Source organism: Rhipicephalus microplus, chromosome X, assembly GCF_043290135.1.
Source record: "Rhipicephalus microplus isolate Deutch F79 chromosome X, USDA_Rmic, whole genome shotgun sequence".
NCBI classification, from domain to species: domain Eukaryota; kingdom Metazoa; phylum Arthropoda; class Arachnida; order Ixodida; family Ixodidae; genus Rhipicephalus; species Rhipicephalus microplus.
In genome coordinates, this window is record NC_134710.1 from 227,222,124 (window position 1) to 227,247,671 (window position 25,548).

The 25,548-nt window shown below is 46.8% G+C and overlaps 1 protein-coding gene across 1 annotated transcript in view; it reads right to left on the reverse strand.

Moving 5' to 3' along the window:
• The window catches only part of LOC119187450 (salivary peroxidase/catechol oxidase), a 55,202-nt gene that overhangs the window by 20,120 nt on the left and 9,534 nt on the right, over positions 1 to 25,548 (reverse strand). The window contains exons 4-12 of the mRNA XM_037435563.2: positions 24,666 to 24,809; positions 22,402 to 22,528; positions 20,307 to 20,515; positions 17,326 to 17,496; positions 15,579 to 15,758; positions 8,254 to 8,355; positions 8,053 to 8,160; positions 7,470 to 7,667; positions 88 to 224 (exon numbers count right to left, since the gene is read on the reverse strand). Coding sequence (XP_037291460.2) covers positions 88 to 224; positions 7,470 to 7,667; positions 8,053 to 8,160; positions 8,254 to 8,355; positions 15,579 to 15,758; positions 17,326 to 17,496; positions 20,307 to 20,515; positions 22,402 to 22,528; positions 24,666 to 24,809 — 1,376 coding nt within the window. The remainder of the gene's footprint in view (positions 1 to 87; positions 225 to 7,469; positions 7,668 to 8,052; positions 8,161 to 8,253; positions 8,356 to 15,578; positions 15,759 to 17,325; positions 17,497 to 20,306; positions 20,516 to 22,401; positions 22,529 to 24,665; positions 24,810 to 25,548) is intronic.

Genomic DNA, 25,548 nt, shown 5'->3' on the forward strand with positions numbered 1-25,548 from the left:
TGCGTAAAGTTTGCTGTCTGTGTTGACTCTTCGATGTTCGGCAACTGATAGATGAGATATGCCTTATCGATCTGTTTGACCACTGACCTGCACGAGTGTGTGTCCGTACCGGTAGGCGGCGGCAGCAAACACGTTGCCGATACCGGCATTCAGTTCTGGGTCGTAGCTGTGGCTGTATCCGTAGGGTGTCAACAACAGGTCAAACTGTTCCATGACGTTACGGCCTGCAAAAGAAACGATTTCAGCGCATGAACACTGTCATCCAGAAAAAAGCTCTACACATGTGTTGTATTGCAAACGCGTCAGCGATCACTTTTTTTGTTCATAAACGAAATGTTTACCATGATGTGAACATTCTTCGGTATCCGCATGAGCGTGGCGTAAATGGCTACGCCGTCACAACTTGAAAGTGGGATAAGCGGTAACGCTTTTATTGCATTCGATTAACCAATACAAGTATCAATGGGATACATGTTGAGATTAATGCGAACACGTAGCAGATCTTTTTGGCCTTTGTACTTGCCGACTGCGTGCATCCTGTATAGAGGGGAGAGTAAAAAGATTTAAGGGAGTTGATGTATCAGAATTGCAAAATAAATACCATCACTTTCTTTTGCTATATATATATATATATATATATATATATATATATATATATATATATATATATATATATATATATATATATATATATATATATATATATATATATATATATATATATATATATACTGTCGAACATATTATACCGCATCTTTGTAACAATTAGCCTGCGTGACGGACACACCGTCATGTATATCCCTGAGAAGATTGTTTCCGCTTACTGTAAAAATTGGTGTTTTAGTGACTTTTCTTTCTGTTTTTGTGGTTTTTACCTTGTACGTACGTATTCTATGTTTAGTGATGAATTCTTGTTAGATTGCTAGTTGCGTTACGAATTTGTAATTCTCATTTATTTGTTAGTTTATTTTATGTTTATTTTTCTTTGACATGCCACTCCTGCTTCGGTCTGTCATGGACTAGAGTTTTGTAAAATAAATAAATAAATAAATAAATAAATAAATAAATAAATAAATAAATAACGTTCTTTTAAATAGACCCCGGTTGTGCTCCAACGTTTCTCATCGATTTTTTTTCCACGCGAATAGACTTTTTAGACCCGGTTTTCTCAGTATACACCTACGACTGACTTCAACACAGTTTAGAGTGTTGCTAAAAAATGCAAGAAGATCACGCTTGGGCGAGACACGCACGACAATCACCGAGTAAAGCTGAAGATGTGGCCTCCTGACTAAAGCTGAGTAAGAACATCAAAGTAGTAAGCGCTTCGTGATGGAATCGGTTTTCGCATGTCCTCTCAGAGTTAACGAGAGGGACTGCCAATTCTTTGCTATTGAGGACCACAGTGGACCTCGGCTGTCAATATTACTTTAGAAAGCGCAAGTTCTGAAATTGAATGTACCCCTCATTCCCATTAACGCCAATCTGTATCAGCTTGTTAAGAGCGTCCCGTGCGTGGATATAATGCTAGATTTTCCTGACATATTTTCTGCACCTTTCTTTGTCATTAGTTTCGGTGCCGCTTTCTAGTTCTGCGGTATGCAACAAAGGGCGCAAACATTTACGTTGTCGCATGGTAATCGACAGACACTGCCTAATATTCTCTACACTTGCATATTAGGCCCGCACCTTATGTTGAGCTTTACAAAAAGAAAGGGACGACGACGAAGTGATTCTCTCACAGAACGCTTGTGCCCGTGTCTCAGTGTTTTCAATTTGTTTTCCTGGAAATCCTGGGAGCTGCCGCTCCCTCCTTTGCGGTGATGCTTCAGGACACACCTGAGAATGTTCCAGGCGTGCAACCGTCGCACCGGACTTCGTCATCCAGGAAGCGTAGCAACGCGTCCAGCGACACCGACAGTGAGGCAACCGATTTGTATTCGGATGGCTTTGAGTCATCGGATGATGACTTCACGGTCGTCATGAATCGATCTACAAAACGAAGACTGCTGCGAACGGCATCGTCGGCAAGTGTTTCCACCGTTAAGACTGCACCACAGCGGTGGCCGCACACCATGCTGTTTATGCCTGAAGACCCTGCATCTAACTTGCGACTCCTCAACAGGCAAGTTCTTTCTGTGCTTCTCGAGGAAACCGCGCCGAATGAGATCAAAGACGTGAGGATCAATGCACGAAAGAATGTCCTTGCTGTAGACGTTATGCACCGTAGCGCACTGCAAAGCCTTCGGCACATAACAGAAATCGGCAACGTGAAAGTTCGGCCAATGGTCGCTACAGGTTGTAATGGCACTGTTGGCGTCATTTATGATGTGGATCTTTCCATCTCAGCTAATGACCTGCCAATACTAATAAAGCCAGCGACTGAAGGCACCCGCATTACGCACATTACCAGACTCGGCAACTCACGCTGCTTGAGGCTTGTGTTCGAGGGAGACAGCCTTCCCTCGTATGTCAAAGTTGGCCATGTTCGCCACTCAGTGCGTCCTTACATACCGAAGCCACTGCAATGCTACAAGTGCTTCAAGATGGGACACGTAAAAGGTGTCTGTGAGAACAAACTTGTGTGTCCGCGGTGCACTGAGTCTCACTCAAAAGACGCCTGCAGTGCCACCATACTACGATGTCCAAACTGCCACGGCGCTCATGAGGCCTCATCCAAAGATTGCCCGCGGGTGCGAAACGAGCACGCGGTACTCAGGCATATGGTGCGTGACAATTCAACACACAAGGAAGCTGCCGCTACACTACGCCGACGACGGCGTCGTGGGCGAAGACCATCACGGAAAAACGCCTCTACCGATAGAGAGTTGTCATCCTCTATCAAAGAGGCTGACTCACGAACACCGAGCTCACTGAAGACGGATACTGCCAAACAGAAGAAAGGGACAGCAGTCGCGCCTTCCGAACAGTGGCCCTCTCTTCCACGACGTCAACCTACTTCGGAGCTGCATCAAATCCCGCCGCCCTCGACGACCCCTCAAACCAGTGATGCGATGAATGAAGATCAAGTGATAAGCTTGCTGCAATCGCTGATGAGTACCATGCGTGTCCTACTGAGTAATATGAAGACTTCTGCTGCGCAGACCGCACTGCATGTGCTGGACACCCTGAGTCCGGTGCTTGCAGCTCTAAGGTAGAACCATGGCCAGCGAGGCACCGTCGTTTCGAGCGGAAGTCAAGAATGCATCTGTCTTTCAGTGGAACGCCAGAGGACTGAAGTCGCGCATGTCTGACTTTAGACAATTTGTATTTGTGAACCGATTCCCCATTATTGTGATTTGTGAACCCAACCTATGTGCTTCAATCAAGCTGTCAGGATATAAGTGCTTTATGTCCTCCACTCACAGAGACTGCAGCAAAGTTATTGTATTCATGCGCCATGACCTCACTTACGTTCACCACAGAGTCTCGCCTGATGAAGGGAATCAGTATGTGTGCCTTACTGTGAAGAAGGATAAGGTTGCTTTCACGATTATCGGAGCTTACTTATCTCCATCAAGCCGCCTTGACTGCGAGCGCTTACGCGGTATTCTGACATCGACTCCAAGGCCATGGGTGATCACTGGCGACTTCAATGCCCACCATTTCCTATGGGGAAGCTCCAGGGACAACTCTAGAGGAAGAAAATTGGTGTCCTTAGCCTCGGAGTACGAACTCTGCGTTTGTAACGATGGAAGCCCTACATATTTACGCGGATCAGCCTATAGCAGCTGCCTGGACCTTACATTGGTTTCTCGCTCACTTATCAGGAAAGTGCACTGGTTTTCGGATCTGGAAACGCGGGGCAGCGACCATATACCAACTTACCTGTGTATAGAAGGTTTCACCAGCTCCAAGTCCTCAAGAGGCCTCAAGTACACCGATTGGCCGAAATTCAAAATGTTAATGGAAGACTGCTGTACCGACGGCTCATCATATAACCTAGAGGACTCGATAAAGGATGTCCTGCAGAATACCACGCATACACATTTGACTAGTCACAAGCGCACCGATTTCGACACCGAGCTTGAGAAACTTCGCGCAATACGCCGTCGTGCAGAACGAAGGTACCGACGGACAAAGTGCATGGATGATTTGAGGCTGGCTAGACGCATTCAAAAGAAAATGCAGCGGCACATGGATAAACTGGCTAGGCGACGTTGGACATCCTTTTGCGAGTCGTTGGATCCACGAAAGCCCCTATCACTGATATGGCGAACTGTCCGGGGTCTTAGCACAACCTTGGGTCAGCGACACCCGTTTACATCTCTGACACTTCACCTTCGATGCAGAGAGATTGACGTCGCAGAATCTTTCTGTAGAAGAATTGCCGGTGATTCCAATTTCACAGTATCAAGAACGGGAACTTTTGACAACCCACCACCCTCACGTGATCCCCGTATGGAATGCCAGTTTTCTATGGATGAGCTAGAGGCGGCACTGGCTCTGTGCAGACGTTCTTCAGCACCCGGTCCTGACGGCATTACCTATCGTGCCCTTTGTAATCTTGGAGACGAAGCTCGGAAGGCACTCTTACGCCTATACAACGACTCCTGGCAGACTGGTACTGTTCCCCAGGCATGGAAGTCAAGTCGCCTCATTCCACTTCTAAAGGCTGGTAAATCTCCTTTGGATATTGCCTCATACCGTCCTATCGCACTTGCCAGTTGTGTGGGAAAAACGATGGAACGAATGATTCTAACACGAATGGAGTGGTATTTAGAGCACTACGAAATCTATCCAGTATCCATGACCGGATTCAGGCGTGGCCATTCGTCAATCGACAACGTTGTTGATCTGGTGACATATGTTCAACACCAGAAAGCCTGTAAGAGACTGTGCGCCGCTCTGTTTCTAGACGTTAAGAGGCTTACGACAATGTCACCCATGAAGCCATCCTTAGTGCTTTGGAAACAGTAGGTCTTGGTGGCAAGATATATATGTGGGTGTACAGCTACTTACAGCTGAGATCATTTTACGTGATGACAGCGAATGGCCCAACACCTGATTATTACAGCAGCCGAGGAGTTCCTCAGGGAGGAGTGCTAAGCCCTACCCTTTTCAACCTAACTCTCACTGGTCTAGTCGAGCAGCTACCTAGCACTGTAGAACTTTCTGTCTATGCTGATGACATCTGCATTTGGACATCAGGTGTGACAAGGCCTCAGCTTCGCGCCCGCCTTCAGAAGGCTGCTACAACGGCGTCATGCTATCTTCGTAAACAAGGCCTCGAGGTGTCCTGCGGAAAGTGTGCAGTGGTAGCGTTCACGCGGAAACCAATGTCTGCTTACAGTATATCGATTAATGAAGAATACATATCGTTCAGCAGAAGCCACAGGTTCTTGGGAGTCATAATAGATAGAAACCTGTCGTGGACTCCACACGTGAACTATGTGAAGAAGCGGCTGATCGCAACATGCCACATGCTCAAATTCCTTGCTGGAAAAAATTGGGGAGTGCCCATATCACCCATGCTACAACTGTACAGGGTGCTGTTTATCGGATTCTTACGGTACAGCTTACCTGCAATGTCTAACACCGGCAAGACCAACCTGCGCGCAATTCAGAGCATTCAAGCCCAAGCACTTAAGATATGCCTTGGAATACCCCGCAGTGCTTCAACGGCTGAAACCATTGCCATCGCTCAAGATCACTCGATAAATACGCATATTATTACCGAGACAATGCGCATGCACCTCAGGCATTATGCCAGGACCCCTTCTCACCACCTGGCGAGTCTAGCTGCTGAAAGGCCCCGCACGACATACGGCACTATTGTCTCCAAGCATCGTTCATCGTTTGCTGAGACATACGCACCTGCATCAAAGCCACTGCTTCCTCCTTGGAGCTTGAGCCGGCCGCGAGTTCACTTAATGATTCCAGGAATGAGGAGAAAATCGGACTTACCGACACATGCCCTGAAACAACTGAGTCTATCCCTACTGGAAGAAAACTACAGTAACCACGTGCACATTTACACGGATGGCTCTACTACGCCGTCTAGTTCAGGTGGAGCAGTGGTTATACCATCACAAGGGATAACTCGGTGTTTTAAGACTTCACATGTGACGAGTTCGACGACGGCAGAACTCGAGGCTCTGCGCAATGCACTGGAACACATCAATTCAGAAGAAAGACCAGGTAAATGGGCTGTGTTTTCTGACTCAAAACCAGCGTTACAGTGCCTGATATCAGTTCTCCGACGCGGATGCCACGACCAGTTGACCTACCAAACCATGAAACTACACCACCTGTTAATACAAAAAGGCCATGACATCGTCTTTCAGTGGTTACCTGGGCATAGTAGTATAGGCGGCAATGATTCTGCAGATCATGCTGCTTGCACGTCACATAAAGAAGGGAACAGTGTTCCGATACCGCTTTCAAGAGCGGATGCGGCGAGGCAGATTCGTCAACTGGCCCGCAGTCTCACACTGACCGAGTGGAACACACCAAGCATACGACGTACACGACTGCACGAGCTCGACCCATCACTACAACTCCGGCCTCCACCCGGCCTACATCGACGTGAAGCTACGCTTCTCTATCGCCTTTGGCTGGGAGTTGCTTTCACGAAAGCTTATACCACGTTAATCAGAATTACTGACAGTGCGGCGTGCGATGTTTGCGGCACCGATGAAAATATCGAACACCTGCTGTGTCATTGTCCTCGATTTGCCTCAGAGAGACAAGTACTTGCCAACGCAATGCGGCGACTGGATGATCGGCCTCTTTCTGTGCAGGTGCTATTACAGCAACGTACACATGCCTCGACAGCCCACAAGGCAGTGAAAGCCCTGCTGCGTTTCCTGAGAAAGACAGGCTTGTGTGAACGCCTCTGACATGCGGTAGATTTCTACACGCTGCAGTGAAATTACTGTCAGTCTCTCCCCCACCCCCTTTTTTCCCTCTCTTCCCTCTTTCTCGTCTTTCTTGTCCCCTTCCTTTATCCCCCAGTGTAGGGTAGCCAACCGGATGTCTTTCTGGTTAACCTCCCTGCCTTCTCCCTTTTTGTTGCTTCCTTCCTTCCTACAAAAAGAAATACTAATTGAAGTAGTTTTGTCAAATTTCATTCCCTTTTCTTTCACCGTGTTAGCCATGTCGCCGGTATAAGCTTGCAGTCACGAGTTCGATCCCTGCAGAGCCGGCCCTATATGTCAAGGGCGGCCAAATGCAAAAAATGCTGCATACTTTGGGTGCACATCAGATGCATGGTCATGACTAATCTCGAGTATACCACTACATGAAGCGTTCCATATTGGTATTATGACAGTTATGGCACGTAACGCCAGATAACTAAACAAAGTTGCCAGCTTTCAGTGATGCCGTGCCGTTATAACAACACGCACGCACGCACATATAAATGCACACGCACATGCATTCATTGATACAGCTGAAAGAGACCCCCGGTGCACTACAGGTTGAGATGTTGCTTGTATATAAGTAGCTATATCACACAAACTACGTACCTAGCAGGATGGGCAGGAACTCATTGAAGGCAATGTGCTGGAACTCGGCGGCCACAATGCGCCGGGCCTCCTGGTAGAGGATCTCGTCCTTCCAGCCCGGGTTCAGCCGGTGTAGCTCAGCAGCCACGCGGTTGTGCTCGCGCATCCAAAGCGTGTGCATCGCCGTCAAGCTCAGCTGCTCGTTCACTCGCTCGTCGCCTGCGGTTTGCAGTGAGCGGTGGCTGTTCATTCCGGGTGACACGCGGCTGAGATCGCATGCTTCGCAATAACTACCTGTCTAGTTCAGCATAAACAATGCGCTTGCTCTCGTTGGGGGGGGGGGGGGGGGGGCTGGTACTGTATACTAGTGCATACATCGCGAGGTCCACTTGTTTGTAAACAAGTAGGTCACTAGAAACAAGATTGTATAGGACGTGAACGCTAAAGAGTTTTAAAACAATTATGTTCGATCACAACGCTATTTGCTTGCAAAGATGGTTTCTATGTTGATTTTTGTTATTTATTTACTAATTTATTCTAAAAAGCTTCAGGTACTTAGTCTGAAATTTGGCAAGTGCGCGATATGCGCAAAGAGGGCACTGACCTGCCCGGAAGCAGATGAAGTCCGTGCCTTGCTCGTTACACTCCTGCGTGCTGTCGGTCTGTCGGGGGAGAAGCTCGTCCCTGCTGAAAAAGGTGGAAGCGAGGCGTCCTGCAAGTGGCCACACGCATTAAGAACCTGCCATTCTGCCCCAGGAAGTCTTCTCCACCCTCATGTGCGACCGAGAATGTTATGTTCACTCACCATCTCTGAAGCTTCGTAGAGACTTGGCTTCTTCTTCGGTGGAGCCGTAAATGTTTGACGCATCCATATAAGCTGTCAGCTGGTTCAGCTGCTCGCGAGGTCCTGTAATGTGAAAGGTGTACAATCAAGCAGTTTTAATGCTAGATACTGTTAGAGGTGAGTATTTAGATATAAAAATAGGAGGCATCGCATTATTTCAATATTATTGTACTTTTTATTTTGAAATGTTTTTTTATTCATTACTTCGTCACATAACAACCATGTTGGCCAGTCGAGCTTGATAATATTGTTACGTCTATGAGGGGTTTATTCGAAGCAGACGTAACGGTCGACTCGACGGTATACCGCAGTGAACGCGCAGCCGCGAGCTCTTGCCACCAACCGAACGTCCTCTTCTTCTCCTACCACCATGTTCCCCGCTACACAGGTGCACATACCTAAACTACACATGTGGTAACATTTCCCTCCGCGCAGACGAAGCCCACTGGGCGAGTCAAACAGTCTCTCGAGGAATAAAGCGCTTCAAACGTGCAACATGGACAAGTTCAGTTTTTGCAGACCGTCGGCCGTTTGAATGGAGACGCGCTATGCGGTAAACTAAATCACTGATACGGTCTACAACAAGATAAGATACATAGTGCGCTAGCAGTTTCTCGCTCAAACCGCGTTTTCTAGTTGGTGTCCACAGCAACACTAGGTCGCCGCGATTGTACGTCACGTGTCGGCGTCGGCGGTCAAAATGTGCCTTCGAACGGTCTTGCGAAGCAAGATTGCGCAAATAAGCAAGGCGTCTAGATTCTTCTGCCCGACAGATGATCTCGAATATGTAGGGATCATGGTGGTCTAAACACGGGAAGATGGTATTCAGGGTATGAGGAGGTGGTCGAGCATATAGAAAAAAGAAAGGACTGTAGCCGGTAGTTTCATGCTGAGCGCTGTTGAATGCAAATGTGATAAAGGGTAGAATACTGTCCCAGTCCTTGTGATCGGATGCAACATACATAGACAGCATGTTCGAGAGAGTTCTGTTCGTTCGTTCAGTTAGACCGTTCGTTTGGGGATGGTATGGTGTAGAGTGCCGAAACCTTGAAGCACAGAAACGAAGCATCTCTGCCATCACGTCTGCTGTGAATTGTCGGCCACGGTCGCTGATTACGATTTGGGGAGGTCCATGTCGAAGAATTACAAAACGTAGCATGAAGGAAGACACATCGGCTGCAGTTGCCGATGGTATGGCAGCTGTCTCGCAGTACCGTGTTAAATGGTCGGTGCAAACGACTATCCAGCGATTTCCATCAGAAGACCAGGGAAAGGGTCCAAGGAGGTCAATCCCGACTTGCTCGAATGGAGTTCTAGGGCGCGGCACCGGATGCAATCTCCCTAAAGGAGCACTTGTTGGGCGCTTATGACGTTGACACTCGTTACAGCTAGACACGTATTGTTCCGTCGTCTGGCGCATTTTGGGCCAGTAAAATCTTTCTTGAAGACGGCAAAGAGTTTTTGCTGTGCCTAGATGACCGGATGTTGGGTCATCATGCATAGCCTGCAACACATAAACGTGAAGACTCTTCGGAACCACCAGAAGATATCGTGAGCCGGTGTTGGTGTAGTTCTTTTTGTAAACTAGCCCGTCTCGGATGCAGAAGCGCGTAGGCGATGATTTTGGTTTTGTAGCAAGAAGCTGTTGTATGGTGCTGTCCCTTTGTTGCTCGTCTTTAAAGGTCTTGTTATCGGGAAATGGTTGGTCGAGTGATGCAATATAGGTATCGAAGGTGTCCGCGTCACATTTCATTGTTGGCAGCGGTAGTCGTGAAATAGAATCTGCGTCAGCGTGACGTCGGCCGCTTTTGTAGGAAACCGTGAAGTCATATTCTTGTAGACGAAGTGCCCAGCGCGCCAGCCGACCAGATGGGTCACGCAGATTGACCAACCAGCAGAGAGAATGATGATCTGTCACGACGGTAAAGGGGCGTATGTACAAGTAGGACCGGAAGCGCTGCACTGCGAAGACTACTACAAGGCATTCTTGCTATGTGACAGTGTAGTTACGCTCGGACTTACTGAGCGAGCGACTTGCATACGCTACGACGTGTTCTTGATTATCCAAGCGTTGAACCAGGACAGCACTTACACCAATACCGCTGGCGTCTGTGAGAATCTCAGTGGGAGCGAGAGGATTGAAGTGTCGAAGAATCGGATGGAACGTCAAAAGAAACTTCAACTCCGAAAAAGCAGACACGCATTCCGGGGTCCAGTCAAACTGCGCACCTTTCTGAAGCAGACACGTGAGCGGGTATGCGATATTGGCAAAGCCAGGAATGAATCGGCGAAAGTATGAACAAAGCCCCAAAAAGCTGCGCAGTTCTTTCACCGAGTTTGGCTGCTTAAATGCCTCCACTGCGGCCGTCTTGGCGGGATCCGGTCGTATGCCTTCTTTGTTTACTAAGTGTCCAAGGACGAGTGTTTGGTGCTCTCCAAAACGACATTTTTTTGAGTTGAGCACCAAACGTGCTTTGCTTAGGCAGGCCAGTACGAGTCCAAGGCGTGTGTTGTGCTCACAAAAGGTCCGCCCAAAAATTACAACGTCGTCCAAGTAACACATACACACTTCCACTTCAATACACGCAGAATGTTGTCCATAAATCGCTCAAAGGTTGCGGGTGCGTTGCAGAGTCCGAAAGGCATCACATTGAATTCAAATAGTCCATCTGTTGTAACAAATGCCGTTTTCTCCTTGTCTTCCTCGTGCATTGGAATCTGCCAGTGGCCTGACCTCAGATCCACAGACGAAAAGTAAGAGGCTGATGATAGACAGTCGATAGCATCATCAATCCGCGGGAGTGGGTATACGTCTTTTTTAGTGATGGCGTTGAGACGGCGGTAGTCAACACAAAATCGCCATGTCCCGTCCTTCTTCTTCACTAGAATTACTGGAGCGGCCCACGGAGTACATGATTCTTGAATTACATTTTGCTTGAGCATCTCGCAAACCTGTTCATTGATCACTGCGCGTTCCGAAGGCGATACACGATATGGTTTCTGTCGGAGAGGTCTGTGAGATGTCGTGTCGATTCGGTGCTTTATACGAGAAGCGGGGAATGACGGTGAATCATGCTGAGCGAAATAAAAAACACCGGCATGTTTGCGCAGAATACTCGCCAGTTCATTACGTTTCTTGGTGCTGAGTGACTTATCAATCATAGCCATAATGGTGGTGTCCCTGGCGTGCAGATTATCGCAACGGGTCTTATCCGGGAAATCATTGCTTTCTACGAGGGTGGCAAGCGAGAATACTTGGTGTTCACGAATCTATGCAAGTTTCAGACCCTTCGGTAGCACTGTAGGTTCATTAGAGCAGTTATTCACCCATAAACTAGTATGCCCTTGCGCAATAGATAGTGTACTGTAGGGTATTAAAACTGTCTTCTTTATGCAACTGAGATGCACGGGCTCCACAGTTGCGTCAAATGTTTTCTCGCTTGCAGGTGAACAGACAACAGGGACACATTTTGCAGACAACGGCGGCACAGTTGTGTCCACAGACACGCAAAGAGCACTTTCTTGAGAGGGCGAGTTTTCCATAAACGAAACTGGGATATCATAATCTACTGTAATTTGTCCTGTGCGGCAATCGACAGTAGCACCACATAGCTTCAAGAAGTCGAGTCCCAGAATGACGTCATGCGTAGTATGAGGGAGAACAGCAAACTCTGCGACAAAGTTCTGGCACGCCAAACTAACAGACACAGTGCAGACACCAACAGATTGTAACACCTCTCCGCTCACTCCACGAAACGTATCAGGACGGCCCCAACGAAACATAACCTTTCGTCCAAGAAGGCGGGTGAAAACTAAACTCATCACTGACACGGTTGCACCTGTGTCCACCAACGCCATCGTTGGTACACCATCGATAAGCACTCGAAGCTTATTTCTAAGCATGGAAGCTAACGGAGGTATATCTGTTGAAATCGAAGACTGTCCGGCGACCTCACCTCCAACGGCCGCGCCGGCTAGTTTTCCGTAGGAGGCGAGGAGTGGCGGCGCCGAGGAGACGGTGATCGGTTGGCGCGAGGGGCAGGTGGTGGTGTCACACTGCGGTCAGAGGCTGGAGATTGGTTTCGTAGCGGTCCTGGGATCTCGTAAAACGTGCTTCCCGGGAATGTCGGTGCTCGGGTAACGCCAGAACGGTTAAATCTCGGTGATCGGTCGTATCTTGGCGGCTGCCGGTAGTTGCAATACCTGGCAATGTGTCCTTCGAAGCCACAGTTGTAGCAGACTGGTAGAGGACGCTCGCCGAACCAATGCTGAGACCGCTCAGCTGTGAAGGCTCGGTGACGAGCTTGCTGAGCGGGAATGCCCACCTCTGTGTGGCGGGGCCGTGCCGAAGGCGTTGGCCATATCGCTGGTCGGCCGCGAATGAGTCACGACGTGGCCGCGGATTTCCAGTTTCGCTGATGTCTGCCACACATACCGATGGTGGCAAAGGAGCTGATGGTGCCGCTGTGTAGTAGGGTGGATTGGTAGGTGGATGAGGAATGGTTTCGTCAACCCTACTACCTTTCGCTGCAGCTCTTCACGCACAATTGCCCGAATAGTAGCGGCAAGGTCGGTGGGCCGGCTCACGTCGACGCTGGCAACCGTTGTCAACTTTGCCAGCCTACCAAATTTCGGGGCGATGCGACGAGTCTTCAATTTTTCAAACGTGCGGCAGTGATGTTGGACGTCGGAGGCAGAGGTGAGGTCACCCTGCCTATCAGAAAATTGTAAACGTCTTCCGCTATGCCTTTCAATAGGTGTCCGACCCTGTCTTCTTCAGACATCTGTGGGTTTATAATCTTGCAAAGCTTAAGAACGTCCTCTATATAAGCAGTGCAGGTTTCTCCAGGAATCTGGGCTCTTCCAGCAAGAGTCCGCTCCGCGCTTTTCTTTTTTTAGTCGGAGTCACCAAAACACTTCTTGAGTTCTTGAGTAAAAAGAGCCCATGTTGTCAAGGACTCTTCGTGGTTTTCATACCACATCAGGGCAGTGTCCGTGAGAAACAGCGCGACGTTTTCCAGCTGATCGATAGAGTTCCAGTGGTTGTACCGGCTCACCCTTTTGTAGTGCGTTAGCCACGCGTCCACATCTTCTCCTGCCATTCCCGCGAACGGGCGGGGTTTCATGTAGTGATGCCTAGGTGTAGCCAGTGTAGATTGGCGCGAAGTGGAGGCGGTTGATTCCTGACCTTCGCTCTGGGCCATGACGACTGTTGTCGGCGGCAGACCGGCAAGACGACGGCTCCGGCGAACTCCGAACAGCTGTGGCTCCGTGGTACGTCGACGTGTCGTACCCAGCACCTCCACCACTCTGTTACGTCTACGAGGGGTTTATTCGAAGCAGACGTAACGGTCGACTCGACGGTATATCGCAGTGAACGCGCAGCCGCGAGCTCTTGCCACCAACCGAACGTCCTCTTCTTCTCCTACCACCATGTTCCCCGCTACACAGGTGCACATACCTAAATTACACATGTGGTAACAATATGCTGGTTACCACCTTTTTTACCGTGGTGAATCAGATTTCCTTAATATAAGGGCTGACGAGTCGAACTATGCGCTCGACCGTCAGCTCCTAATCGGTATAAATTATGACCATCAGGTTTCGAGGAGCTCAAGGTGCCTAGCCTCACAGCTAATCAGCCCAAAGAACCATACCGAGTCCTCTTTCGAGTAACTGAATCAGGGCAACACCTTTAAGGCACCTGGATTATGTGATCGCCTGTAGATATGTACTATTATTCGTGTACACTAATGCTTTTTTCTCTCGCGCTCCCTCTCTGTTTCGCGCCTATTCCTTTCCTCGCGCGTAGAGTAGCTGACATGACATAGCCTAAACAATCTCCCTACATATACACTTCCTCTCTTCTCTGGCGCGTGAAAATTGCGTGGTATATTCTGCACAGATTTTCGCGAGGTGACAGTTCACCATGCAGACATAATCATGTAAATGAGAATATACACGTAACTTGAGAAGGTTGCTGGCTGCCCCTATATCCAGTACAAGTGCCGCTGTAGTGCTGTTTACGTTCAATGAGGACTAAGCTACAACTTCTTAAACTGAAATACCTGTGACATGACACAGTATTTGTCATAAAGAGAATAGGCTCATGAAAAATAAGCAACATCTCGTACAGTATTAGTTCATTGAACACATGCTCATTTCGATGGGACCTTGTCCTTTTATCTTCCTTACTTTTTGTGCCTTCTGTAAGCTGTTCTTGGGTGCCACGCAGCACAACGTCTCATAAGCATTAAGTTCTGTTTTCATGCAGTTATCGGAGAAGCGTCCTGTAAATGCGTTGTCCATTAGTCACTGTTTAGAGCCTTTAGGTTGGCCACCTCTGACACTTAAACTATACACAGTATATGCTTTTGAAGACTGTCTTTTCACCAAGACACGTCCTTAGTAGATAAAAGTAATTTACTGCAGACGCAGGAGTGAAAGAGAACAGTGGGGCAACATGGCTATCACCAACTTAAAATGGCTGGAGTAGGTGCCACCCTGGCGCGAAGACTCCACCCAGAGAAAGGCTTCCCCAGCTCTAGAAAGATGGCAAGCAAGGCAGCCAACACTCGGGGGGTGAGGGCAAGCACGTGGCCAAATGACCATCATGCCACCCGCCGTGGTAGCTTAGCAGTTGAAGTATTTGACCACTAAGCTTGCGGATTTAGGGTGCGATTCCCAGCCAAAGCGGCCACATTTTAGATGAATCTTCAGAATACGACGTGCTTTCTAATCATATTATCACATGAATGACGAGTCGGAAGACTATAGGATGTAGACACTTTATGCGATATATTTACAATAGCGGTTATAGCGCTGACCAGTTCAGCTCAAAACCCGAGCAGAGAGAGGTCTTCCTTCTCTATGTCTAAGAGGATAAAGGTTCAAGGGGCTGGTAATACGGATGCAGCAATAACTTGGGTTTTTTTCCCACATGAAACCCCTCGAAATTACTATTGTTGCTAAACATGCCAGCTTTAAGATAACAAATACGTGGTTTATCAGCATCTGGAAATGGATATCATGCATTTCAAGCGTCTTCATCGAGTGTGGCAGATGCATCATTACTGGCAAGAGAGGCTCCCTGCTTGATCTCGCCTGTTCACAAACGCTATAGTAAACCGATTTACTGCTCAAGACATTCTTTTCGCTTCCACTCGTTTTTGAAGTGGTAATGAGTCGCTCGTGCTGCCGGAAGCGGTGCAGCTGAACACACTGTCTTGCACTCACGCATCGTCACAACGATCCACAGGAAATAAAGAGAGGAAGCGGGAGCTCACCTAATGTGCACTTGGGCCTGGGTGCGGGCACGGAACGCACAAACTCGAGGCATCTCAGCCGAAACTGAGCGTAGAAGTGGTCATCGGCAGGCAGTTCGATCGGCATGCAGGCGTAGTGACGCTTGCTCGGGTTCGCCATCAGCTCCTCGTCGCAGCAGGTGATGGCCGAACCATTGCGGACTGCACAAAAAACATTTATTAGGCATTCTTAGCGTGCATATTTGCTTTATTTGCGAAAGCTTTTAATAACGGTGTACAAAACAAGTGTGAAATCAGGCGCGATCTGAGAAAATCTGCTGAAGTGGCAAGATGGCTTTTATATACTTTCATGATGTGTACATCAAACAGCTGGTCCTTTTATCAAAAGTGCCTTTCTTGAGTAAGTCACTGCATTTACACTGCAAGCACGTCTCACGCATGGGCAACACGTCATGCAATAAGTTATTCCTGACACCTTCGACGTGCTCTTCAGGACGGCGCAGATTTATAATTATTAGTTCACGCAGAAACAGCGATCTTGGTCCATTATTGCTTATTCCTTTATTCTTCTCCAGTGCTTCTTCTTTTTTATTAGTACTGAACACTTTATGGTGCGCTTAAAAGCTTATCTGCTGACGCAGCAGGCGTGATGAGAGCTTGGGATCTGACTGAAGCATTATTTTTTATCCTGGCGTGCTCCACCCGGCTTTGCTGCATGAATTATTGATCTCCTGAGTAAATGTTTTGCCCACGCGGCAAAAGAGTGCCGTTAGTGTACACAACATCCTCTTTAAAGAGTTTCCAATCAATCTTTAGAACGTTTTTTCAAACAGATTTACAGATGTTAGATATTATTCTTGAGTGTAGCTGTTACTTTAAAAAGTATTCAATCAACAGTTTACGGCGTGCGTAAGCAAAGTTAACGACAACTAATGTTTCACGAACAGGAGAAATCTTTCGAAGAATTAGTGGCATTGTTATTTATGTAAGATATACCTTACTATTTTTCAGGGGCCTTATTTATTGTCCTGTATTTATTGACATTCCCTGATTTTGATTGAATATAATTAAGTGAATGGGGGATTGTGCCACAACTTTGAGGATATTTCCACAAAATCACCGTATAGTAGGAAATTGCAGCATTGATTGATGTTTGCATTGTGATGCGCCTGTTTTATTATAAGCATAGCGTTGCAGTTGATTAATGGATAGATGCATGGATGCGAAACCTTATTTAAAGTACTGAGGTGCATAACTTAACGCGCAATATGTCTATTCCAGGCCTCTTGGTATTGTCATCAGATACGCGAGGCGCCAAGCTTGAGGGGAATGGTAACCATCAATTTAAAAAATGACATTGCACCGGAATATAGTTTTGCACTCTTTTAAGGTTCAGCTTGACAATGCAGTTTAAACGGACGTTAACAGGGCTCTCTCAGAACCAAACAGAAATTTTCAGTTTTTAAGTAACCTGGCGTTTGAAGCCAGCTTGGCTCTCTCAGGTCTTCGTGTTGTGAGCGTGTAGACTAGCTGTCCTCAAGTTGCAATCTATTTGTACGCAGTGATATTCTTAGTGGGTTGGAGACCCACCTTGGTCCCTTAATTTCAAAATAACTCCTTTTTTTTTCAATGACGACGTGCTGTGGCTAGTTCCAAAAGGTTTTTGTTCTCGGTGTAATAAAAAATATTGCAGGCAAGAAAATTTCACTGAATGCGGCCGGTATTTCAGAATATCTGAATGCTAATTGTTGTATACGTTTATACTCACATCGCGACACTCCGGTCAAAGTGAGGTCGTGATCGACGAACTGGGCGAACTGCATCAGCATGAGCGTGTTTCTTTGGTTCGGAAAATCAGCGTCGGGATCCGCCGCGACGGAGACAACTCTCGGGTTGGGAAGCGGGCTTCCATCGATGCTGACTCGTGGAAGCGTCAGCCCTGCAACGGTATCACTGGATGACAAGCATGCACTTGCTTCTGGAAAACGCAGTGTTTTGCAGCGCAAACTGAAACAGAAACGACCTAATAAGGCAAATGTTATACTGCGTGCTAACACTGCGAATTTACACAACTTCTGGTGCTTTTTGAAATGAGCGGTAGTTATTTTAAGTAATACAGCTTTTTCGTGCTTTTGATATGGTCATTATTTTTCTGTTTAAAGTTCACTGACCTCTATCCCAGTGAGCCACCTTTAATTGCACCCACCCTGCGGTGACAACTGATCCCATATTGCACCTGTGTATTATTAGTTCATTTGCGTGCAATTTTCATACTTGACTACCTGGATCATTACACACACCGGTACTCAATGTCACTGTTTTATATTAATACTGAAAATATTCATATTAGTAAGATATCAAATGAAATCTTTCTTTAACTACATTTTCTTGCGTTTTCAGGCCCGAGGCCTCTGATTATGTTGATCCTATAAAAGGATTTCTAAGTACTTTGCTGCAGGAAATATGATTCGCGGACTTCTTGCAGATATTACATAATTGAGCAATTAACTTCTATAATGGTGACCAGGCAGTTTCCCTGTCACTGCGAATGATTGAGCATTGTTGTTAAGTTGCACGTCACATTGCAAGCCGATACAAAACTCGGTTGCAGTATCAGAGCTAGAAAGCGTTAGAGTCACCTTGGCAAATAACTACCCACTGCACATTGGAGGAAAATAACTTGCAAGTTAAATCTGGTCACTGCGTGCTTTGTGTTTACTTCGAGATCATAGCAGTCAAAAAACAATCGGGAATGACATCGCGTAAACATTTGGCTTTCTCGCCTCCACAAGTTGACGCTGGCTGCGACGCGGCACCCCTTCTTTACTGCTTGAGTTTTACCTTTTTCATCAATAAAGTTTATTTCATCTTCAAAAAATGGTCTGCCGTCTAATTTGTTTAGAGCGTTGCGTAGTACACTACATTCGCTAAACAACAAACAAAAATAACGATCCCCTAAGGACAGTAAATAAATATTATATCGTTTCGTCACTACAGTGCATGATTCACATGGGATGACATTACTTTGTGCTGTAGGCCCGTGTGCTCATATACGGGCGCATGTTAAAAAGCTCCAGGTTGTCTAAATTTCCGTAGACTAAACTACGGCGTTTTTCATAATCACATGGTGGTTTTGGGAAGTTAAGCCCCACATATCAAATAATAAAAGCCATTACTTTGTGAAAAGTGAGCGCCTTCATGAAGGAAGAAAGGACAAGAACAACAATATAGAAGGCAGGGAGGTTAACCAGGCACATGGCCGATTTGCTACTCTACGCTGGGTGAATGGAAAAGAGGAGTATAAAAATGAGCGAAAGAGGAAAGAGAAGAGAAAGAGACAAAAAAATAAATGTCAGTCAATGGGCTGACACGTATGCAGTGGTGGCACTTCTTAAAAACTGAAGGTGTTCACAGGCCCGTAGTCCTCAAAAAGCGCAAGAGAGCTTTGACTGCCTTTTGAGCCGACGAAGGACGAGCACGGTGCTTCAGCAGAATATGCACAGAGCAGTCTATCCTCCAATGGCTGCAACGAGCCAGAAAGTGTTTCTCTCTCAGTGGCAAATAGAGGACAACGGCATATCTGATGGTCGATGCCTTGTTCGGTGCCGCAGACATCGCTCTCCACACTGCGCCTTCCTGAAAGGTAATCCTTAACACAGGTGCCACAGTAAAGTTGCGTCATGGCGAGAAAGGTGCAACGGAACTTGGAATATCCCCGAAGACGAAATCTTGGCATAGTGGCTCTGCGCTTCGCGGCCAGCAGAGCAATGCGAGCATTACAACTATTTTTAAAATAGACCGCGTTAAGCGACATCTTGTAGGCATTAAATGAATAGCCACACATGTACCCTGAGAGTATGTTCTTCCCTCTTCTTTGATTACTTTTACCCCCCCCCCCCCCCACCCGTCAGTATAGAGTTGCAAACAAGACACGCGTGTAGTGGACCTCTTTCTCTTTCCGTCCTTTTATTTGTCGTTGTCCTCCTCCTCATCTATACCAGATTTCTTGTGTACGTGGCTGCTTCACATCTTCAGAGTTTTGTTTTATTTATTCTTTTGTGCAAGTGTTGTGTCGTGCGAGTGTCCGTTGGCCTCTTGAAGGGACCTTCGTTCTTGTTTATGGGCAGCTGCGATCGGCGAGCCCCACAGTACTGCGGGCGCCGCCGGTTCGGCACAAGCGCGGGCAGCCCTGCTTCATTGCACTTTGCGAGTTCGGATGCAAGGACGGGGGAACACGACACTTTGCGCAATCGTGGCCTGCAGGACATTCGACACTGCTTCCCCGAATGGCGAAGCGAAGGACTTCGCCCTCTGACTTCGTGGAACCATTAGTGCACGTGTGTGTGTTGTGTGTGCGTGTTTGTGTCCGCGTGCGCGTATGTGTGCTCGGATCTGTAGTGTAGAGAGCCGAGCGACGAAAAAGCGCGGGAAGAGCCAGAGACAGAGCGAGAACAGCGAGCGAAGAGCAGTCTGGGAATTGCGAGAGACTTGAGCGGTTGTGCGTTGTGCGATGTGCTGTATTGAGCGATTATGCGAATAATATTGTAACCTAGTTTTCTTAATTAAATACAAGCTTCTTTTTTACATTTCTTTAACAGTGCGTGATTCGTGTGATTCGTCTTCTATTATGTTTTACATTTTCATGGCCATATCTGCGAAACCCTAATATTTAACAAAAGTGGGATAGAGGATGCTAACACTTGTTTGTTGAGGCATGAAAGTAGTCACAGTGCATGCATGCGGGCTTACCGTCCGCATAGTTCGGTGGCATGAACCTCTCAAAAGCTGTCAGCGACTTGCCCCACTCGCGATTACGCAAGTTGTTGCAGAGACCGTCGGCGGAACGATACTTCGTAGACGGGCAGCGGGGAATCTTCGGACAAGCGTCGGCGATCACCGTGTTCTGGATATTGAACCTCTGAAGACCGTCTCGACCCTGTGTAGAGTCCAAGTTGAATCTGCGCGTAGGAAATTTGTTAAAAGTGCGGCGAGCGCGCATAAACTCTAGCAAGGACCATGCCTGTCATATCTGTACTGCCGTAAAGAGTGTCATGAATTTCGCCTATATTTTCCTGATGACGTGCTTAGTAGAGTAAAATTCAAGCGAATTATGTATTTCACATTTTTGTAAATATTTTAACATGATCGCATTAGAGAGTGTGTTAAGCGGAAATTCCAGTGCCGGTGTCAGTATCAGTGTTGCTGGTAGTGAACAAAAAATCAACATTGTACATGGCCGGAAAACTGAAAAAGAGAGAAAGGTACAAATTAATGAATGAATAGTAAAAATGTTCGACCATTGTAATAATCAAACACATGCCCTCTTCGTGGCAAGCAGATGTACTACAGTGCCACGTAATGCTTGAAACTGGTTAAAAAAAACACTGCAGAATGTAGTGTATACAGTGTAGTGGAATGACTGTCTTTAATGCACGCAATACTGCGTGACAGAAGCCTAGAATCGCGCCAGGCGTCAAAACATGTGACGTAAGCAACGAGTGGGTGTTTTAAAGGCTCACGAAGTGCTGCAGACATACTTAATCGCCATCAGAAGGTGAAGTATCAACAAAGTGAGCTGCTCCGTCGGTTTTTTTTTTTTGTTGTTGTTGCCTTACAGATGTGGTGGCCCTTCACTGATTGGCCAAATGCAGAAGTATTGCGTAGTGGACATTGCGCGCTTGTACTTGCAATAGGCATTCTGGGGTAGGTTAAACGGCAAAAGTTACGTGCACAAACGTTCGTTTCCTTATACCTCACGATTGAGGCATGCCCCGAGAACGGAAGCTTGGCTAAGGAGACGATGCGCACGGGGTATATGCTATCGCGTTCTACCCTTGAAGGGGAAGCTCAAGCGTCCTCAAATATACGTGACAATCATTGCAATTATTCGAAGACTTCTCGTTTATCAAATCAAAGCGTCAGAAGCCGCTGCTCCTTGCTCGATCTCTCTCACGCAGGGCGCCGTAAACACGTGGCGTTGGCACCGCAGGCTGCTGCTTGCTGTCTCGGGCGTTCCATTCGACTTCGATTCTTTTGCATTCACAACTATTTAGCAGTGATTAAGCGTCCTCGGGCTTTAAAGAAACGAATGACTGTGCACTTCGAAAAAGAAAACATAATTCAGTTTGACAACTTCAGCAGGCATTTCGAACCTAGAAAGCCATGTTTATATATACTCCACTTTTAGATATCTTATTCCACCTTAACAAGCACGCTGAGAATATTTCAATGATTTAAGGTGAAAGCATGGTTCACAAATAACGTTTTTTGTTGTGGAGCATAAACAACGACATTAACGAATGAACAAAAACGTGCAGCATAGTATGAAAACACACCTTTCCCCATGCGCGTTTCTTTTAAATGAAGACATAAACTATGACATTCACGTCTCATTTTTCCCAATCTGAGAAATTGAAGCTAAAATTTCAGTAGCCTTTTTTTTTTCATTGTTCCATTCGAGACACGATTGGGTTACGACGCTTTTTTCACATCCTTTCCCGGGCAAAGAAGTGTCATAGTGTGCCCCGCCGCGGTGGTCTAGTGGCTAAGGTACTCGGCTGCTGACCCGCAGGGCGCGGGTTCGAATCCCGGCTGCGGCGGCTGCATTTCCGATGGAGGCGGAAATGTTGTAGGCCCGTGTGCTCAGATTTGGGTGCACGTTAAAGAACCCCAGGTGGTCTAAATTTCCGGAGCCCTCCCCTACGGCGTCTCTCATAATCATATAGTGGTTTTGGGACGTTAAACCCCACATATCAATCAATCAGTGTCATAGTGTTGCTGACTGTTTGGCCAGAGTTCTTTCACTGATGAACTACGTCAATGGCAGTCACGTGGGGGAACGTACCTGCGAGCGAGCTCTCGCGTGGCTTCCAGGCCGATGAGACCGTCCCGGCCGAGAGACTGGACGATGGGCTTGGAACCGAAGAAGGCAGCATGCAGAGAGGCAGTCGTATGCCGCTTGGCAAAGATGCCTGAAGTGAGAAAGAGTTCGTGGCTAAAACATATCGGTATTTTTCTCAGCCGCGCCCGAAAATAAGGGGCATTAAAACGGAAGGATATATGCTTGAGCCCCCATTGTTGAATGTATAGCACTACAGCCTTACCAACACGTGATCACGCATGCTATCTACGCGTCTAATGATTGTCTTAAGAAAATAACGTGGTCGACTTGTCACTTTCCCAATTCCGTAACCACTTCAGGCCTGTTGTGACAACGTAAAAATAAACTAGGTTGAGTGCGTTTCCCATCTCCTGCCCCATATCTGACTCATCCTGTCTAGAATTTTCAAGGCACACAAAACGTTCAAGGCTCATATTCACAGCCCGTGCAGTCTTTGGTGGTTCAACACATTTCTATATGATACACGTTTACATGTCAGTATGCGAAACGTATTTCTACTACTAAGCCAAAGGAAACCAGACTTTCCTCCTGTCATGTTTTATCAAAAAAAAAAACGTCTTCAAGCTCACACACCACTTACTGTAGCTGTTACATTTTTTATCCTGCCTGCGTAGCAATTTATGAGTACCCAGAGGCGGAAATGTTGAAGGTCTGTGTGCTCAGATTTGGGTGCACGTTAAAGAACCCCAGGTGGTTGAAGTTTCCGGAGCCCTTCACTACGGTGTCTCTCATAATCATATGGTGGTTTTGAGACTTTAAACACCCCATATCGATAAATCCATCATTTATGAGTACACGAATCAGTTCGACGGAGGGCGTAAAATTTCGCGAAGTTCCGTCATAGGGCACCTGGCACAACTATTAATGTGGCTGCGTGACCTGCTGGCCATCGGACCTGCCGTAGCTTGAGATTTCGCCATTCACGTGTATTTCTTTCCGCTTTCAAAGTCTTTTTTGCTTTCTCAAAAGCACGAAAACTTTAATTGTCGCTTATTTTAACCCATTGTTTATTTTACTCTATCCACACTATATCCGCATAATTATGCATATACACCACACTCAGTTTGAATAATCCATCATTTAAAAAAAAACTAAGTGCGATTCACCAAATGTAAGTATTCACCTAAAAGCCGTTTATATCAAATATATTGAAGACTTGCTTGTACCAGGACAAGCTGTGTGCGCGTATAGTCTTCTGCCGTGACTAAAGAGTACCATATATCTCGGACGATTGATAAACGTTCAATGAGGTTCTAAGCACATGGGCTCTCGTGGCACATTACACAACTTGCCACAACACAGCAGATCATGTCACTATACACTTCTTTGGGAGTCATCCAGGATCCTGAACTTTGAGAGAAAATGTTTGTTTTCTTTTCAAGTCGCACATGCATAAAAAATTATGAAACATCTATCTCCCCGAAAGGAACCCTGATGGGATGCGAAAAAGTAGTGGTGCACACGGAGTTGACCCGGTCGAAACGGGAATCGACGAGGGTGCTGGACAACGGTTTGAAGCGAAACGTGGTGAAGCGTTTACTCGAGTAAACGTTTTTTTCAACACAAGGACATGGGAGGTGGGTGGGGTTTCGTGTAAGTTCCATCACCGATAAGCAAGCCGAACGAGTGTTTCCACTCGACGTGCGGTCGAGCATTCCGGGCAGTGGAGAGAGGGAAGAGAGAGAGAAGTGTGTTGAGAGTGGGCGGAGGGGCCGTCAGCAGCGGGCGCTGCGGTGCTGCGGTTGAAAGAGAGAGTGACTTCAGCACGCGCCTTCGAGGGAAGTGTCTGAGGGGATTGTGACATCAGCATACAGCTGCTGCGTGACCTACTTGGCACCGCTCCAACACCTGCGGTGAGAGGAACGCGTTGCGACGCGTTTGTACGGACGCACGCATATACGAAATTACAAACGTGAGTCAAAGAGCTGCTTCGCAGCTAAATGAGATTTCTGTCTGTGTTTTATTTAATATGCTTATGCTAGAGCCCCTCATTTAGTATACCAAAGTATACTGAGTGAGGTATACAAAAAAGTGCACCAGCTTGTCACAGTAATAATTGCAAATGAATTCAGTTGTTAAGCCTATTTTTAAGATGACGAATAACTACAGCAACTACCGAGCACGGCCTAACTTGGGACAGAGGAGAAAATGATAGTGTTGCTTGATCGCTCTCCAGCTTCTTATGAAGCGTGGGATTTAGTACTTACCGTCATTCAGCAAAGTTCTCTCGACGTCTTCAATTCCACGGACGACGCTCAGACTTGCTCTTCCAGCAATGTCTAGATCGTCCTTGGAGATTTTCGGCACGGCTACTCTTCGTCCAATCACCGTCACGGGTCGACTTACAGGACCTACGTGAAAATCAATGTCCCCTCCTCAGCTCAGAATGTGCAGCTACATAAACAAGGAGAGTGGGAAGGAGGCAAAATACTCCCCCTCCTATTTTTGTTTTTGTTCGTAGGGGAGCTTGGTGTTTATCGAATTTGAAATGTTTATTTCTAAAAGAAAAGTGAGCGTTCGATGAAAAAGTGGTCAAACAGCGGCCAAATCAGTGGACTTCAATAAGCGCTTGCTGTTCGATTATCAAGTGACACATATTCTGCACCCGTGTGTTCAGATTTGGGTGCACGTTAAAGAACCCCAGGTGGTCGAAATTTGCGGAGCCCTCCACTACGGCGTCTCTCATAATCAAATGATGGTTTTGGGACGTTACACACCACATATCAATCAATCACATATTCTGCAGCGCAGAGATATAAAATATAAATGAATCCTATTCTGTAGCACGACTTCCAGTTAGATTGCAACCTCTGAGAAAATTAGAAAAATATCTACTGAAAGTTAACATATGTGACACGAAACATCTGCCAGCAATGCTCTACAGCCGCAGTAAACGAGATTCGAAGGGGAGGGAAGCAAGAAATATTAGTGAGATGTGCAACAATTTCTTTGAAGTTCGTTAACTAAGGAACAACGAGGAAATGAAAAAAAAGATGTTGGAATCATTAAGGCAATTCCTGACATTTTTATTTTTATACTTTTGCTCAAATCAAAAACTTGTTCCCACCGAAATAGCAGTGGATATGGTAC